This window comes from Geotrypetes seraphini, chromosome 9 (genome assembly GCF_902459505.1).
Source record: "Geotrypetes seraphini chromosome 9, aGeoSer1.1, whole genome shotgun sequence".
NCBI classification, from domain to species: domain Eukaryota; kingdom Metazoa; phylum Chordata; class Amphibia; order Gymnophiona; family Dermophiidae; genus Geotrypetes; species Geotrypetes seraphini.
In genome coordinates, this window is record NC_047092.1 from 150,562,866 (window position 1) to 150,582,680 (window position 19,815).

Consider the following 19,815-nt stretch of genomic DNA (forward strand, 5'->3'; position numbering starts at 1 on the left):
CATTGCTGTACATGATGTCACCAGCACCCAGTAAAACAGAGGGGTCTAGCTCGGTGACTATTGCAACTAAGGATCTGATATTTTGGTAAACTTTTTTTTATTAATGCTATGCTAATTCTGCATACAAATTTTGAACAAAATCTGAGACACAATGGTGGGGAGCTTTTTTCTTTTCTTTTTTTAAATTTTAGATCACTTGGTATGGAATGACCCAAATGTGACTTCTCTCTGCATTTTGTGGTCTGCATTTTAGAAAGTGACTCATTCTGGAGGATGCATGCAATATTTTAATTGATAATTATTGATTACAGGTGACAAGATCTAGCAGTTACACCAAGAAGTCCCAGTTCCAAGTTGAAGAGGAGGACATAGAAAAGCTTGAAATTAGGTTTGTGCTTGCTAACATTCTATTGCATCCTTTAATTTTTCTGCCTTAATACCTATAAAGTTAGCAGTGATGACTACACTGAAAATGAAATGTTAACACCAATAAAAAGAGGTTAAAACCAATAGGAAGAAATGTTTTTTCACTCAGAGAATAGTTAAGTTCTGGAACATATTGCCAGAGGATATAGTAAGAGTGGTTAACATAGCTGGTTTTTAAAAAGGTTTGGACAAGTTCCTGGTGGAAAAGTCCATGGTCTGCTATTGAGACGGATATGGGGGAAGCCGCTGCTTGCTCTAAATCGGTAGCATGGAATGTTGCTATTATTTGGGTTTTTGCCAGGTACTTGTGACATGGATTGGCTAACGTGAAGACGGGATACTAAGCCATATGAACCATTGGTTTGACCCAGTAAGGCTATTATGTTCTGATGCAACCCAAAAAACCTCAAAACATTAAAAACATTTTAAAGCCTACTACTTTAGAGCAACCTAGTGTGTCTTCACTGAATGAAGGAAATACATTCAGAATTATCAGAAATACCCCAAATCTAGATCACCCTTTTTATTTTAATACATTTATAAATTTTCAGGCTTGTAAATGTCTTTGAAACTCTTCTAACATGTTTGTAGCATTTACAGTTTCTTTGCTTTTGTGGTTTTATCAACCTAATTTGAGATTTGGCAGGCACATTTGAATGATGTTTAAAAATGTGATCACCAGGCAGAAGTATGTATAACATGTTGCTTGTTCTGAATCTGGATGCTTTGTAGGACTGACTTGGCTAGTCATATCCTGTCACTACTGATTTCAATTCTCTAGTGCTACCACTGTACTGCCGTGTGATATTTTCAAATGGCATGAGCATATTATCCGCTGGGCCTCTAGATTCAAAACAAAAAGCATACTCCTTTTTTATTTATTTATTTATTTTTTTTGCTTGGCTATTTTATTTGAAATTCAGTTTAAAATAGTTTGCAATGTTACTTTACAATTTATCTTTTGGTTATCCTAATTTAGGTGAGTGAGTGGTTTTTAAATTTGAATATGTAAATAATGTGTTCCGAGTTGGAGTTTTATGGCAGGAGCTACAAAGATAGATTTTGTGAAAAAAATATATATATATATTTTTGGGCTACTGAACTGAGGGCCTGATTCTCCAAAGTACGTCCCGATTTTAGGCAGCTGTAGGCATCCTACAGCTGTCTAATCAGCCAATCGGGATGCACGTTTTAAAAAAAAAAAATGCTCCCCAGGCAGGCCGCCTATATTGAAGGCGAGGCCCGCAAGACACCTAGGCCCTGATTCTGTATAGGACGCCTGGCAGAGGCGTCCTATTCAGAATCGGCCTACACTAAACCCCGATTCTGTAACCGGCGTCCATGTTACAGACGCTGGTTAGAGAATTGGGTTAGATTAGACACGGTCCGCTACACTTATCGCGGCAAGGGATCTCTCTGTCGCGATAAGTATAGCGGGCCGCGGCCTGTCCGATCGCTGGCAGGAAGGGTGCCCAATCCCTCCTGCCCGAAGACGCACCCTCCCCCCCCGGCGCTAACAACCCCCAAACCTCCACCCCACCAAACTAACCTGTTCTTACGGCCAGATGGGTCTTGCCCGTCCAGCCGGCAGGCACGCCTGGTCGAAATGAGGCGGGCCCGCCCCGTCCCGGCCCATCCCGCCGAAGTCTAAGGCCTGATTGGCCCAGGCCTTAGATTAAGTGGGGATGGGCGGACCCGCTATGCCTAATGTTTGATTGGTCCAGGCTTCTACAGCCTGGGCCAATCAGGCTTTAGACTTTGGCGGGATGGGCTGGGAAGGGGCGGGCCTGCCTCATTTCGACCAGGCGTGCCTGCCGGCTGGACGGGCAAGACCCATCTGGCTGTAAGAACAGGTTAGTTTGGTGGGGTGGAGGTTTGGGGGTTGTTAGCGCCGGGGGGGGAGGGTGCGTCTTCGGGCAGGAGGGATTGGGCACCCTCCTGCCAGTGATCAATATTGTCGGGGGGAGAGGGTGCGTCTTCGGGCAGTAGGGATTGGGCACCCTCCTGCCAGCGATCGATATTGTCGGGGGGGGGGGGGAGGGTGCGTCTTCGGGCAGGAGGGATTGGGCACCCTTCCTGCCAGCGATCAGACAGGCCGCGGCCCGCTATACTTATCGCGGCAGAGAGATCCCTTGCCGCGATAAGTATAGCGGCCGTATCTACTTACAATGTAGACCAGCATTTTGCTGGCCTACATTTTAAGCTTCTCCTCTACTAGGGAGACGCGTAGGGCCGCCTAGGTTCGCCTAAGGCTCGCCTAAGGCCCTTAGGCGAGCTTAGGCATCTTGCGTGTCTCCCTAGGCTCCCGGAGGCGCCTTCAGACCTGCCTGGGGAGCATTTTTTTTTTTAAAAACGTGCATCTCGATTGACTGATTAGACAGCTGTAGGACGCCTACAGCTGCCTAAAATCGGGACGGCACTTTGGAGAATCAGGGCCTGAGTGTCTTGAAACTGTTAAAATGTAAAGCCTATGTGGAAGAAAATGTCTCATGTTTCCAAATCGGAGAAGGTTTGCAAAATTTTGAAATTGCAGGAACATAACATAGCATTTAAACACTTTCAGACAAATGACAGGCAGAAAAGTTACATGTATATCTTCATATATCATAGATGCAGTGCCATGTTGCATCTAGTGTTATATGTATTTCAGATTCTCACACAAATATAGTTTTATTTTTCTTATTCTTTTCAACATATCTGCTGTCTTGACAGAAATGGCAGTGAGTTAAGTGGTAAGAAACTAGGGTGCATGTGTTTTTGGCATCTGAGTTAATAGCATTCAAGCTTTTTTGCTTGATCAGTACTAGCCTTTAAATGCATGTGAGAGTGTAATTTGCAGTGTTGGCAAGTTAAATTACAGTGTTTCCCCATTTTAATGCCCCCTGTGTTCACTCTGCCCTCTCCAGATGGCATGCTTGGGAAACTTTGTGAACCCTTCCAGGCCTAAAGGCTGGATGAGCACCACATTGGCAGCTTTTTCCTCCACTCTTAAGCCTGCCTATACCTATTTCCACCTGATCCCATCAGATCAAATGCAGAACCACCACAGTACAAAGTGTTGCAGCCTGTGCCATAGAACTAACATATTGAGTTAAAGGTTTTATGTGCATGGAGGTATTGGTGTAGCTAGTAATATCTAATTATAATTTCTAGTGCAAAAGGCATATGAGTCTTGAATCACTGGGTTATTTTCCCTTACTCACATCTCTGGACTGTACCCCATCTCCTCAGTTTTTCTGAGTTGGAAGGTGTTTTTTCTGATCTCTGAATTGAATTTGTTATTTTTGGGGTTTTAGCCAAACTGTGAGGCTTGCAATACTCCAGAGGGTCCCAGTTTGACTGAGATGGCTCTGCATGGGAGAAGACACAGACTCCTTTTACAGGGAACTTGTCTGGCCAGCCTGCCCTAGCACTTCATAAATTGGGAACTCGCCCCTGGTTTTTACCAAAGCTTGAAAGCATGCAGTTTGGCCCCATGTTGGTCTTGAGGGCTTAGTGGGTGCCAGCTTCATTCTCCCTCCCCCCTAAAGACGTATGAGGAGCTATGGGGGGGTCTAGGATCTCAGGCTTGTTCAGAGTCTGATTGGCAGTCCAAAGAAACAAGCATTTGGAGTGGAATTTCATGCCAGTCTAAGGCAGCTTTCTTTTCCATTGTCCAGCTACAGTGTGAGCTGAAGCCTATAGGAGACATTGAAGTGGTCTACAAATCAATGTTTTAGAGGTTTCTGGGGCTGGTATTTGGGACACCCACTTTCAGAAAAAAACCCTTTGTTGAATTTTCTGTTTTATTTAGCTCTCCTGGGACCATAAGGCGCATCCTAGATTAGCGGACGAAAACAAGAAAAAAAATATTTTGAACCAAATTCTTCCTGCCAGGCTCTGCACCCAACTCCACACTCCTTGCCAGGCTCTTCACCCTATCCCCTCTCCCTGCCAGGCTCTGCACCCTGTCCCCCTTGTACCTTTTTAATCATACTCCCCCTTGTACCTTTCATTATACCCCTCCCTCCCCCCTTACACCTTTAATCATACCCCCGTACCTTTTTTTTTTTTTTTTTTTTTTTATTAAAACCGTACCTTTTTAAATTCTTTCCTCCCTCCCTTGATGGCTCCTTACTATTTCTGAGCAGCAGATGCACGAGTCAGGAGTGCAGACATCAGGACCAAGTTTTACATGCTTCCGCTTGGGCCTGTGCCGCTTTCTGAATGGTAGTCCTGCGGCGGTGTTTTAAAGGTGCTAAGGAGGTGGGGGGGGGGGGGGGTTGCAGCTATACGGGGGATACAAATTTTGCATCTTCGCTTCATAAGACGCACCGATATTGCCACCCACTTTTGGGTGGAAAAAAGTGCATCTTATGGAGCAAAAAAATACGGTAATCTATGCCTTATATGGAACAAACCAAGGTCTTTGAGACACTGTAAGACCTTACCATCACGCACACACGATACACTAACTCATTAACAAATAGGAAGAGAAAAAGCCTCAGTTAGCTTCATATGCCAAAAAACTCCACTTCTTGTACAGCAAGTAGACACAAATAGACCACTTGCACATGTGTGAGAAATAAGTAATGGTCAAAAAGAGGCATTGTAGCATCCCTCAGAAAACCATCGTATAATTCAGCATGCCAAAACAGTCATGAAAAACCCGTGTGGAAAAAACTGCACCTCGACACAGTAGTCACTAACAGTGTTACATGAACAGAAAAAGGCAAAAAACTTAGCTGCCGATGAAGTCCAGGCTCTCTCCAAGGCACTTGCAATCAGTGCATAAACCCGGACACCGCAGCCAATTAACCTGTTTTGCTCTGCTGTGTCAGGGTTTTAAATTTCACTGCATCACAGACAACAGGTCAAGATCCTCCGTGCAGAACTCACACCAGCTCCACACACGATCCACTTCTGGCGCAGAGAGATGCCAAACTCCGCCCATTGAACCCACAGACCAATCCACAGGCAGCTTCAGCCAAATAACGCCGCCTACTCAATCTGGGCATTCAATCCACCAGGATGGACAGATTGTAGTGTGTAAATCCATCGTTGTTCCTTCTGTTTCAACTGACGCCTCCAATCACCACGTCTAGTGCAAACTAAACTCATGTTGAGCCTACAAACAGTGTACAACCAGTGGTTCCTCCATATGTCTGGTATTCAAGCATGACCTGTGCTCTAATAATCTAGTCTTCAACCGACGAAAAGTCTGTCTCATATACTGCATAGAACAGGGGCACACAATGATATAAATAACCCCCTCATTCAAACATGAGGTCACACTCCATAGCTTAAACACCTGGCCTGTCCCGGGATGAGTGAACACTCCAGATTCCATCATCTGAGGGCATAGTGAACAATGACCACAACTGTAGTGTCTCAGCTCATGCAGTGAAATCTGTTCAGTCAATGTCGGTCTAAGAATATTCGGGTTTAAGATGTCACAAAGATTCCTATTGCGACCATAGGAAAAAAGAACTAGTATATGTTGAAGACTCGGATGTACATTACATTACATTACGGATTTCTATTCCGCCTATACCTTGTACCTGCAGGATATTCATATACCTGCGTATAACTTGCTTTGATGTCTTAGACATCTGATTAAATGTAGACACAAATAGGATCACATCCTGTTGGGGGTGACTGTCACGATATTCTAGTAAAGTCTCCCTATGATTTTAAAAGGTCCTTTTTAGAGCTTTCGACATAACAGATGATGGGTATCCTCTCTGGTCAAACTTCTGTTGTAATATAGTGGATTATCTGCAAAATTCAGAATTGGTACTACAGATACGTCTGTACCGAATGCTGTTCTTCATAGCATACAGGTGCATACTGTTAAATTGTAATAAGAAATTATGATCAGTTTCCTTAACATGTATGGTGTTGTTAAAGCAACCCTCCAATAATTCCAGTCTCATTCAAAAATCCTCCCAAGAGCCCTTAGGTAGCGACTTGGTGGATTTGACGAAACACAGATGTTTTTGGGCCTGCAAAGAGACAAGGAGAGTTCCAAAAGGAGTCCTCGGGGCTCCGTGTTAAGGGGTTTACTTCAGATTATGTGAGTTTAATGTTTGCAGCCTATTTAAATTATCAGGGATTGCAGGCACCTTCTGGGGTCATGCCTGTGATTGTGCAGGGGGGTTTGCCCTCAGAGTGCAGTTCTTCCACCTAAGAGTCATCCGCAGGACACAGAGTCCAGTCGGTGAAGGACTGGAAGGAATGGGGATCAGAGTTGATGCCCTTAATACCCAGTCTGAATCCTCAGTCTTGGAGGATGCAAGGTCTCAGACAGGAGCCATCAGGTAGGAGCTTGTGGCAGCCCTGATCGGGGGAAGACCTAACTGTGTGCTGCCTTTTTTTAATTTATTTTTTAATTTAATCATTTTACATTTAATTATCATATAAACTTGTACAGAAAGCAAAATTTAAGCCAAGAACTTATCATCAATATAAATCAAACAATTAACAATATGCTTAAATTTCAACTCAAGTCCTCCTTTTTTGGATCCAAGGTAACAAAAGCGAGATTTAATAGAAAATATGTAAAGAATACTACAACTAGATTTAAACTGAACTCAGTTTAACTGAACTGAAATTTTCATCTTTATCTAGGGCAGGGGTGTCCAATGTCGGTCCTCGAGGGCCGCAATCCAGTCGGGTTTTCAGGATTTCCCCCATGAATATGCATTGAAAGCAGTGCATGCAAATAGATCTCATGCATATTCATGGGGGAAATCCTGAAAACCCGACTGGATTGCGGCCCTCGAGGACCGACATTGCACACCCCTGATCTAGGGCTTAGCTCTTATCTTTTTCTTTCTCCAGTCGTGATAACGACAGGAAAGTCATCAACTGGAAAAGTTCAAAGAAGACATATTTTTGTGAAGAATAATAAACAATACATTTACATGGATGATGCAAATAAAACAGCGCCCCTAAGGCTAAAACTCCAGGCTTTAAAAGTAAAAATTCTTTACAACGTCTCTGGGTATCTTGGGCAAGATCTGGATACATTTGTATGTTCATGCCTAGGAATTGCTTCTGCTTATTTTTAAAGAAAAGTCTCAATAACCAGTTTTGGTCTGGGGCCAAAGCCACTGTTAATAATAAAGTTGAAGGTACCGCCCTTTCCCTATCGGATAATTCCAATAGAGTGGACACATTAAAAGTCTCCTGAACAATTTCTTGCTGCTGTTTTTTCTGCTGGTTATTGGGAAGATAGTAAACTTGTGTAAATGGAGGTATCACCTCCCCCGATAATGCCAAAATTTCCAACATGTATCTTTTCAACATGTCCCTAGGAGTTATCCCGACCGATCAGACTCAATTCAAAGCGGACGTCTCCACGCTTTGAATTGAGTCTGATCGGTCGGGATACACCCTGAGGCAGCATGAAAATGTGAAACGCTGGCCACCGTTGGTGTACCGATCAGCAGGATAAGTGGATTTTATTCCTCTATCTTTAATATTTACTGGCATTATATAGCACAGCATAAGACACGAACATAAATTGAAGGTTTTTTGCCAGTGAGGTTACCGCGCGACTGCCTCTTTAAGCCGTTTTGGTGAGGTGGGAGGGCCCGTTCTGAGGCTTTTTCCTTCATGTTGTAGTGATCTGGTCCAGTGTTTTTCAACCTTTTTTGGGCAAAGGCACACTTGTTTCATGAAAAAAATCACGAGGCACACCACCATTAGAAAATGTTAAAAAATTTAACTCTGTGCCTATATTGACTATATATAAAGTAATTCTCTTGAATAGGAATCAAATAAACACAAAGAAAGTATTTTATAATGCTGCCACCGCCAGCAACACCGTTGGCGGCGGTAGCACTCAAGTGGCTAAAGAGCCGCAGTTTGCCGGCCTAGGGACAACACTGGAGGGTGGCCAGCTGTGCACCCCCTTGGGACGTAAACCCGCCCCCCCCACCCTGGTATGCCACTATCTGTACCTCACTCCCTCCCTATGACCAAAAATTCTCCTTTCTTCTATTCCCCGTGTACACAACCATCTCTTTCCCTCCCTTCCTCTCTCCAAAGTCCATGCCTTCTGTGTCCAAAAACGCATTCCCTCCCCCACCTCAGCATCTCTTTCCCTCCCTTCCTCTCTCCCAAGTCCATTTCTTCTGTGTCCAAAAACGCATTCCCTCCCCCACCTCAGCATCTCTTTCCCTCCCTTCCTCTCTCCCAAGTCCATTTCTTCTGTGTCCAAAAACGCATTCCCTCCCCCACCTCAGCATCTCTTTCCCTCCCTTCCTCTCTCCCAAGTCCATTTCTTCTGTGTCCAAAAACGCATTCCCTCCCCCACCTCAGCATCTCTTTCCCTCCCTTCCTCTCTCCCAAGTCCATGCCTTCTGTGTCCAAAAACCCATTCTCTCCCCCACCTCAGCATCTCTTTCCCTCCCTTCCTCTCTCCCAAGTCCATGCCTTCTGTGTCCAAAAACCCATTCCCTCCCCCACCTCAGCATCTCTTTCCCTCCCTTCCTCTCTCCCAAGTTCATGCCTTGTGTCCAAAACGCACTCCCTCCCCCCTTTTGTGTTCCGTGTTTGCCTCCCAGACCATCTTTGCAACTTTCTCAGCAAAACGAAGCTCAAGCCGCGAGGCTTGTCTTCTGCTTCCTGCCTGCCATGTCGCGCACAAATAGCCGACCGGAAGTATTCTCCGACGTCAGCGCTGACGTCGGAGGGCAGGCTTTGCTTAAGCCCTCCCTCCGACGTCAGCGCTGACATCGGGGAACACTTGCGATCAGTTATATGTGAGCGGCAGGGCAGGCAGGAACAGAAGACGAGCCTCGCGGCTCGAGATGTATTGAACTCCGCGGGTCCCCCGTCCAGCTCTCTCCTGTCCACGTGGGGCGGACCGCCCCTCTCCCTAGACTGGTGGTACTGCCCTGATGGCGGCCCTGACCGTACGGCACACCAGGCAACATCTCGCGGCACACTAGTGTGCCGCGGAACAGCGGTTGAAAAACACTGATCTGGTCTATGCTGTGTCTGTCTGATTTATTCTATTGGACTTTACCACACTCATTTTGAAAGTGTTTATCATACTACATATGCTAGGTACGCCACTGCTGAAGGGAATAGACTTAGTAGATAAGGACAGGTTGTTCACCCTCTCCAAGGAAGGGAGAACGAGAGGGCACTCTCTAAAATTGAAAGGGGATAGATTCCATACAAACATAAGGAAGTTCTTCTTCACCCAGAGAGTGGTAGAGAACTGGAATGCTCTTCTGGAGACTGTCATAGAGGAAAACACCCTCCAGAGATTCAAGACAAAATTAGACAAGTTCCTGCTGAACCAGAGCGTACGCAGGTAGGGCTACTCTCAGTTAGGGTGCTGATCTTTGACCAGAGGGCTGCTGCGTGATCGGAATGCTGGGCACGATGGACCACTGCTCTGACCCAGCAGTGGCAGTTCTTATGTTATCCCAGGACAAGCAGGCAGCATATTCTTAACGTATGGGTGACGTCACCGACGGAGCCCCGGTACGGACACTTTTAACTAGAAAGTTCTAGTTGGCCGCACCGCGCGCGGGTGCCTTCTCGCTCAACGGAGGAGAGCGTGGTCCCCAGTTTCTACGTTTCCACGGAGCGAAGAAGACGCATGTGCTTTCAATGGCCGATGAAAAGCTAGTTTCTGCCTTCCCGCTCGCGTAATTTTTCGTTTTTCTTCTAATTTTTCCTTTCGGATTTCTTATTTTCACTTTCAAAAAAAAAAAAAAAAACTCGTCCAGTTTTCTTTATTTTTTCAGGCCGGCCCCGGCGGGGCCTGTTGCCACCATACAGGCCTCCGGATTCGATTTTGCGGAGGCCGTGTTTCCCTTCATGCCCCCTCAACCGGGCTTTAAGAAGTGCCAGCGGTGTGCACGCCCGATCTCTCTCACCGACCCGCACAATTGGTGCCTGCAGTGCCGGGGTCCAGAGCATCGGGCTGACACTTGCACCCGCTGTGCTACGCTTTAAAAGCGCACATTAAAAAACAGGCAGATCCAGCAAAATCTTTTATTCGGTACCGGATCTGCCATGGAATCTGCTACGACGTCGACGGCACCACAAAAGTCGGCACCCACGACGTCGACACCACCAGACCCTTCTTCGGGGTCGTTGGGCCCAGGTAAGCCGGCTAAGAAGCCTTCCACTTCCCTTGAGCGCCCTCCTGCCACGGTTGCGACACCGGCCCTCCCGGCACCGCACCGACCCCGCAAACGCTCCGCTCCGATATCGGTGAGTGCCTCATCATCGGCCTCCTCATCGCCGAAGCGTAGAGCGGCACCTATGGTACCGAAGAAGAAAAAAGCGGTATCGGTGCCCCCCCTGGATGACCGTATCGCGGCCATACTCCAAAACCAGTTACAGGAGCAGTCCGAGCCTCGCACTGTCCCATCGGTGTCGACCCCGTCTACTTTGAAAAAATCTCAGGGTTCCAGTGTATATGCCTCCACCCCTCCTGGCAGAGAGGGAAAAACCATGGATAAATTTGGTAAGCGCCTTTTCCAAAATGCTCTCTCAGCCTGGGTTTATCTGCAGGTTCTGGGGCTTGGGCAGCCTCCTTGGAGATGATCCCTTGGGCCAGAGCGCCCATGCAGCCTTGACAGGAGTCCCTCTTCTTTTGATGATAACCGCTGAGTTGTGCCACCTTTAATGGCTGCTCTCCTGGATGAGCCAGATAGCAACAATTTGAGAAGGTGGCTTCACGGTGACTCTCGGCTAGGGATGGCTTCTTTGGATTTTCTGAGTGGATAACTTTCAGCACGAATGCTGTTGGGTTTGCGGGCTCATTGTGGGGCCCGTTCCTTTCAGGGGTAATGGGACTCCTGGTCCGCAACATTAGTGGACCTTTTGTCTGGAGCTTTGGAAATTCGGCTGGCGCTACTTGCTCTTCATCCCCTTCAGAAAGACTGGCGGTGCAAGTTTTCTTTGCCACCGCAGCGATGGCATATGTACATCGTGAGGGAGCTTTAGTGCATTCAATCTCTCCACTCTCGCCATTTACTGATGCCTGTACTGGAGAAACAAATATTCTGAGATCATCCTATATTCATAATCTGTTTTCTTGCATGAGGACATCCAGATGTTTTGTATTGCGTTATTAAAGGAACCTTATTCATACAGAAAGGAATTTTATAATAGTTTATTGCACTGTTTTTCATGTACGCTATGGGTTTCTTTCCTGTTTCTTGGCAGTAACTTGATTCTAACACTTTATAATGAGAATGGTAATGAAATGTGATGTTACTGGTTGTGGTTTGCATTGTTTATTATATTGAATACTTTTTACCCATTATGTTTGGAGTTGGAGAAGAGTTCAGAAAATCACAATGTTCCTTGATTATGGAGATAGAAGTAGCTGTTATTTTTATAGGTAAATAAGATAGCACAGTGATCAGTTAGATTCAGCTACCTCCAAATAGCTGCAGCTGTTCCTATCATCTAGGCAATGACTGAATTCATTTATGGCTGACACCTGGAAACCATATTGGGACCTATTCATTGTATTTTTATTTTTTTACAAATAGTGTGACCTACTTCAGAACAGATTCCAGCATATTCTTTTTTTTTGCTAGTGATTTAATACAGGCAGTCTCCGTGTTACAGACACCTGACTTAAATACGACTCTTACTTAAGAACACAGTTGTGGCATCATTTCATTTTCACTGAGACTCCTACACTTCTCCTATAGCAGATTCAGGAATGATGCATGGCCACATTAAGAATAGTGGGTGATTGTGCATGCTGTACCTTAGAGGGAATACTAGTAGGGACAGTTAGCCCATTTGTCAGCTGGGATCAGAGGTAAACAGCAAGAATCTTAAAATCTACAAGTTCTGAGTTAACTGCAAATCCAACTTAAGAACAGCTTTAAAAACATAACTTGTTCTTAAGCTGAGGGCTGCCTGTAGTTGCCTTTCATTTTATACCAGTCTGTAACTTCATGACTTTAACAAATATTGTACCTTAATGGAAGACTTTTCCAGTGCGGCTCCTGGTCAAACACTGACATGGTTTACTTTATGTTTTAGCTTTGTGCTTGCATGTTTATTAATTGGTGCAGTCAAAAAGCAAGCTTTCTGGAACAGATTGTTTTCTTTTCTTGACATGTTTTAAAATATTAAAAAGAAAAATGGGGAGACCCAATGATCCACAGTGAAAACAATCCTCCATAGCATTTTTTTTGCTACTTCAGCTTGTCTGTGGTGTTCTTTGCTCACATGTTTAAAGACAATAGACTGTTTTCAGTCCAATTCTTTATATGTGAGTTTGCAAACAATTGGACCCCTGAGGAAGGCGTGTTCGCTGAAACACGGACCGTGTAGGGTCCGGTTGGATTTTTACCATTGTATTTTTTATCATTGTACTTTTTTCATTGAATTTTCATGTTTTTGTATGTCAGTATATAATAAATTATCTCCAGAACATCTGTATCCACAGTTTTTTGTTTTTGTTTTCATCGGAGTTTTGTTTTCATTAAAATATTAAAACCAATTTTCAACTTTTAGGATTGATCTGTGGAACAATGGAAATCTTGTTCAGGATGCTTTTCTAGGAGAAGTTAAAGTTCCTGTAAAGGTTTTAAGAAGTGATACATCATCTCATGAAGCCTGGTAAGAAACATGTGGCTCTTATTTTATTAATGGTATGATGTTTTATTTTGTGGGATCTCTTAGGGAAAGAACATGATAGTGGATGGACAGGCTGGTTGGGCCAGTTGGCCTTTATCTGCCATCATGAAAAAAAAAATCACCTTGCAATATTTTTTATAGTTTCGGTAGAAAATGGAAAAGTGGTAATTCTAAAATGCTTATATGGTATTTGCACATCTAAATAGCAGCTGTTACACATGTAAATGCCCTATCATGAATATTGACTTTAGAAAACAACTGATAACTAATTACAGTCAAACCTCGGCTTGCGAGTAACGCGGTTTGCGAGTGATTTGCAAGACGAGCAAAACATTCTCGCAAATCTTGCCTTGCAAACCGAGGGTTGACTCGCTATGTGAGGTATCGCCCGCCCAAACCCTTACTGCGATCGGGCTCCGGCACGCAGCACCAACCCACAGGACGTGCCGGTGCCCAAAGAGCCTGCTGCTTGCCTCTGATTCTGCTGGGCCTTGAGCATTTGCGCATGCTCAAGGCCTTCTGGCTCCTGCTTTCTCTGAGATTCTAATGAGATTCTCGGCAACACCGCTGAAGGCCCAGTAGAATCAGTGTTAGTCTCTTTGGGCACCGGCACGTCCTGTGTATTGGTGCCGGTGCCCGATCATGGCAAGAGTGTGGGCTTGGGGGGGGGGGAGGAGGCAATGCCGGTTCTCAGGGGTGAGGTGGGTGAAGCCAGTTTCTGGGGGTGGGGTAGAAGCGCGCTAGTGGCCTCGGGGGTGGGGGAATCTGGAACGAATCATGCGAGTTTCCCTTACTTTCTATGGGGAAACTTGCTTTGATATATGAGCATGCTTCTGGAACGAATTATGCTTGCAAACCAAAGTATATGTGAATATCCACAGTACATAAAATTTTAAAGGGGGTGTGATTAGACAAGGCTGAAAAATATATTTTTCTTAATGTACCACTGTTCGAGCCATCTAGCTTCATAAAGCATTTCACAATTAACAAGAGATGCTATACAAAAGCGAGAAAAGAAATGATCAACCAGTAGAACTGAATAGAACAGAATGGAACTGTTCCTCCAGTAGACCAATCAAAACCATCAGTGCAATATTGTTGTAAATGCCATATTGGATAAATAAGTCTTTAGTACAGATTTAAATTTATAAATTTGTCACCATTTTTAAATTCTACCCCTACACCCAGAACAGGCTTCCAATAATGGAGTCCTAAGTATAAAAACATGATTTGTCTTGTACCTTCAAGATGGTGTGAAAATGAAGCAGGCAAAACTAGTTGGTCCTTGTACTGTGAACTGGGTGGTTTGTGAGGAATAACTGGGTTCAGCATAGTAAAAATAGCAGAACATCTTATGTACAAGTAGGATTTTATATTATATGCAATAATTGACCAATAACCCATGCAGCAACATGTGCTAACTGATAGTTGCTTGTTTTGGATCCTAGCCCTCTTATCTTTACCTTTATATACTGTACAGTACTTTGAAGAATAATGACAAGCTGCATCATGAAGCATGCACCCATTGAGCAGTCCAAACTGCCATGTAATGTTTGAAAAATAATGCACAAAAGTCCAATCCAAGCATAGTTCACTTAATAAACTACAGAATGGTGCAACTTTAAAACTAGTTAAGTAAATTCTAGTGGACACGGTGAGAGTACAAGCAGTAGAACTGGTATGTAATATTGTCTTATGTAGTATAACAATATTATCTGCTAATGGTGTGAAAGTTTATTACCATTTTCTTCAGGTACTGGCTGCAGCCAAGAGACAATGGGAGCAGGTCCTCTAAAACAGAGGATCTAGGATCACTTAGATTAAATATATGTTACGCCGAAGACCATGTACTTCCATCAGAGTACTATATCCCTTTAAGGAATCTGCTACTTAAGTCTCCAGATGTTCAGGTATTGTTTTAATCAATGGTTCTTTAAAGCAAAGACTTGTAAGATATGCTGTTTAGAAATAAAAGCAGTCTGTGAACAAACTAGGAAGTCATAACTTAAGCACAATCTTAAGTAATTAAAGAAATTAAAGTAGTCTGACTCTTGTTACAGTACAGCTTTTATTTTATTTAAAAAATTTCTAATTCGCTTAATCCTAAGCAGTTTACAAAGTACATAATCTGTGTCATGCATGCATACAGTCAGTGTCTGCTCCTCTCATGTAATTGGTTACCAGTCGGACATAGGATAACATATAAAATTCTTCTTTTGACATTTAAAACGTGTACTCTATTTCATCTACAGAGTAAACTGCAAGATATTTAAATAAACATTGTGTCTAAATTGGGATGGGCAACTTTATATATATATATATATATATATATATATATATATATATATATATAAAGTTGCCCATCTATATATATATATATATATATATATATATATATATATATATATATGAAGGCATGAAACCATAATTCACATTATCAGAGAGCCTTATGTTTCACTCATCCTCAGCCCCTCACAATAAAGCGCTTGTACTGCCTCTGCATGAACAATGATAGACTCGGTGGTTCCATTTCACCCCTTGTTTTGCTCTCCACACACTGCCCAGTATCAGTTTTACCTCTTGCCTCCCTGTCTCTCATGTTCTCTCCCCCTTTCTGCTCCCTTTTTTGTGTTACTCCCTCTACAAAACCTCTCGCATGCCTACTTCTCTCTTACATCAGCATATTCTCTGCTGTGGTTTAATCCTGCTACCCCCACCTACCTATTTCACTGCCTCTTAATGTTCCTCCTCCTTACCTGATACCTCTTCCTCACCCATTTCCTGGTTCCTAATGCCCCCTCCATTTCAAGCAATATGACATCTCAAAAACACTGATGGCTCTCTTCATTGACCTCCCTCGCTCCCTCCTCTCCCTTCCTTACCAAGCAAAGCCGGTCAGCAGGAGGCAGCCTCAAAACAGGCTGCTTGCGGCCAGCCCTGGCAGGGCCTTTCCTCTGATGTGTCATAGAAACATAGAAACATGACGGCAGAAAAGGGCTATAGCCCATCAAGTCTGCCCACTCTACTGTCCCACCCCATTAAGTCAGAGTGCTGCTCGACCCACGTAGAGATCCCACGTGGATGTCCCATTTATTCTTAAAGTCGAGCACGCTAGTGGCCTTTATCACCTGCACCGGTAGTTTGTTCCAGTGATCCACCACCCTTTCTGTAAAGAAATACTTCCTGGTGTCACCACCAAATCTCCCTCCTCTGAGTTTGAGCGGGTGCCCCCTTGTGACTGAAGGTCCCTTCGGAAAGAATATGTCATTTTCCACCTCGACACGACCTGTGACGTACTTAAATGTCTCAATCATGTCACCCCTCTCCCTGCGCTCCTCTAGAGAGTAGAGCTGTAACTTGCCCAGTCTTTCCTCGTATGAGAGACCCTTGAGTCCGGAGACCATCCTAGTGGCCATTCGCTGGACCGACTCGGCTCAAAGTACATCTTTACGGTAATGTGGCTTCCAGAATTGCACACAGTACTCCAGATGAGGCCTCACCATGGTTCTGTACAGTGGCATTATGACTTCAGGTTTACGGCTGACGAAGCTTCTATTGATACATCCCATCATCCGCCTTGCCTTGGATGAGGCCTTCTCTACTTGTTTGGCAGCCTTCATGTCTGCACTGATGATTACTCCCAAGTCCCGTTCTTCTGAGGTCGTAGCTAGTGTTTCTCCATTCAAGGTGTATGTTCTGCATGGATTTCTGCTGCCGAGATGCATCACCTTACACTTCTTTGCGTTGAAGCCCAGCTGCCATGTTGAGGACCAGTTTTCCAACTTGATCAGATCCTGCGCCATACCATCCGTGATATCGCTTTCACCTACTATATTACACAGTTTGGCGTCGTCGGCAAACAGTGCTACTTTTCCCGGAAGTCCCTTATGAATATGTTAAAAAGGGATGGTCCCAGGACTGAGCCCTGCGGCACTCTGCTAGTCACCTCCGATGTCTTAGAGAGGGTGCCATTGACCACCACCCTCTGTAGTCTTCCACTCAGCCAATCATTGACCCATGCCGTTAGTTTCTCACCTAACCCCATCGATTTCATCTTGTTTAATAGTCTACGGTGTGGGACACTGTCAAACGCTTTACTGAAATCCAAGTACACTATGTCCAGAGACTCTCCCGAGTCTAGCTTTCCTGTCACCCAGTCAAAGAAGCTGATAAGATTGGATTGGCATGACCTGCCCCTAGTGAATCCATGTTGACAGGGATCCCTCAGATTCCCCTCATCCAATATTGCGTCCAATTTCCCTTTAAGTAGAAGGGATGTGTCAGAGGAAAGGCCCTGCCAGGGCTGGCTGCGAGCAGCCTGTTTTGAGGGTGCCTTCTGCTGACTAGCTGCACTTGGGTAAGGTAAGGCGGGAGCGAGGGAGATCATGGCTCAGGACCACTGCCTGCTTCTGCCATTTCAGGGTTTGAGGAAGAGAGGAGAGTTTTGTGGCTCAGGGCCTCTGCCACGTTGGTGCTTTGGGGCAGGAGGGAGGGGGTTCATAGCTGCTTCGGGACTTGAGGGAGGGAGGGAGGATTTTCAGTTCAGGATGCTGCCACTGGGGACACTTTTTTTCCACTGGAGAGTTTTTTGCCGGTTATGTGAAAGTCCTGGTTAACTGAGATCCGGTTAACTGAGACTTTACTGAAAATGAATCTATATCCACAACACCTACATGCACATTACAGCTCATAGGCAGCATAAGAGATTAATGAAAATACTTTTACATGTCAACTTGAAGTGCTTGATAAATTCAGCAATAATGGCATAAGGTCATCTGTCAGATGTTAAGTGCTGTTAGTTGCACATCGTGTGATATGAAAATCCATAATGGCTCCAAACCGATCTGATAATACCTTAAACTTGCTGGATCTATGGCCTGTTTTGAGTAGAAGAGCTGCTGATGCATGCATAGTAGTGAAGGCTCCTGGAGGAAAACTGCCACCTACTGGAGCATGCTCAGTACTCATCTTTGCTAGATCACAAGGATGACTAAATATAAGGTTAATCAGAGGCAGGTAGTTTCATTGTATTTTTGTGTTGTATATATTCTAAGGAATGATTGTTTTCTGCTGCATTTTCTAGCCAATTTCTGCTTCTGCTGCCTTTATTTTGGGTGAAGTATGTCGTGATAAATATGATGCAGTTTTACCCCTTGTACACCTGCTGCTGCACCACCAGAAACTTGTTCCCTTTGTTGCTGCTGTAGCCGAGCTGGAGCTGAAGGATACACAGTACGTTTTTCAGATTTTTGTTTACATTAACTTCCTCATCTATCTCTCTCTTAGAATAGAGATGAAAAATCCCCATTATGGGTATGATATTGTATAAAATCAGTTTGCCTCTTGCTGTGGGCTGCATAAAGTACTGCTATGACTTTTTGGTCATATGTACACTGTATACAGGCTGAAAATAGTTTTATTCAATTATGATATAATTCAGTGACTATCTGGAAATAGACTGTGGTCATCCATTTATTGTACAGGTCATTTGCTGAATGATTCATTGTGAACTACAGAACAGCAGTAAGATTTTGCAGGATGTGAGATGTTTTTGTAATTGATTTAACCTTATGGGTACTGATAGGCCCTTCAGGGCTTTTTGCACAGTGGGCTTAAATTTAACTCCTAATGTAAGTACTAATTTGATAGCATGTGTTCACTTTATAGAGTTCATAAAACTCCCCTAAATTTTGACCTGTACAGGGCACTTATGCAGTTGGCAGCAATATGGACTGTATAAGTGCGTTTTTTAAATTCAGTGCAGGTTTCTGTACAGCTTTAGCTATTTTGCTAATAAAATAGCCAGAGTCAAATGCCCAGACTACCATGTGTCTGGTTTGTGATGGTTGGTGGGCATTCCAAAAACTTACACAGAAACAGTACTCACATAACTTGTATCCTGATGTGGATATGTAAATAATAGGTTTAATTTTAAACATTCAAGTTAGTCATTTAAAGGTTTACTTTGTTTTTCAAGCAGGTGCTTAAGCAGATAGTGTTGTTGAAGATGAGTATAACTATTGATGCTCAAGATAGAGGTTTAAAGTCAAATGGTGGTATTTTTCCTGAACTCTATTATGGACTTAAACAAAGACAGAATAACTCGCTCATATTTGTTTGGACAGCCCTCCTGACTATTTCAGTGATATATGCAGTCAGAATATTATCATTTATATTTAATATACCACTAACCAAGAATATATCAGAGATTCACAATGTACTGTATAATACATTGAAAAATGGGGCATTAAACAAAAAAAAAATGCATGACAACACAGAAGTCGCTGCCTAATTTTCAGTATATTTAAAATAACTTAAAACCTAAAGATAATGGAAAATGTTAACCCCCCTCAAAAAAGAAATGGTGACTTCACAACTATAACTAGAGACTAGGTCCTAATGACTGCTGAAAAGGTAACGTGAACTAATTTGTTTTCAAAGCTGACACTTTCCTTCTCCCCCTATCCAACATTAGGCCTCCGTTCCTTTTTCTTCAACCCCACTGTCCATCAGCACCTCTTTCCTTCTCCCCCTGTCCAGCAGTAGGCGTCCCTTCCTTTTTCCCCCCCTCCTCCTTCTTATCCCTATGATACACTTACCTTGCTCTGCCCCTGATCAGAGGCTCCCGACAGCCGCCCAGTTGCACCCATTGGAAAAGTTCCCTCTGCGGCATCCCGCACCCCTCCTGACGCGACTCCCGCTGTCTTTCTTTCTGTCTGTCTCTGTCCCTGGCCCCCTTTGTCTGTTTGTCTTTCTGTATATCTCCCTGCC

The 19,815-nt window shown here is 44.1% G+C and overlaps 1 protein-coding gene across 1 annotated transcript in view; it reads left to right on the plus strand.

Annotated features, from left to right (window-relative positions):
- Positions 1-19,815, plus strand: part of RASA2 (RAS p21 protein activator 2) — a 218,029-nt gene that overhangs the window by 109,916 nt on the left and 88,298 nt on the right. The window contains exons 8-11 of the mRNA XM_033958463.1: positions 312-388; positions 12,922-13,026; positions 14,798-14,954; positions 18,128-18,276. Coding sequence (XP_033814354.1) covers positions 312-388; positions 12,922-13,026; positions 14,798-14,954; positions 18,128-18,276 — 488 coding nt within the window. The remainder of the gene's footprint in view (positions 1-311; positions 389-12,921; positions 13,027-14,797; positions 14,955-18,127; positions 18,277-19,815) is intronic.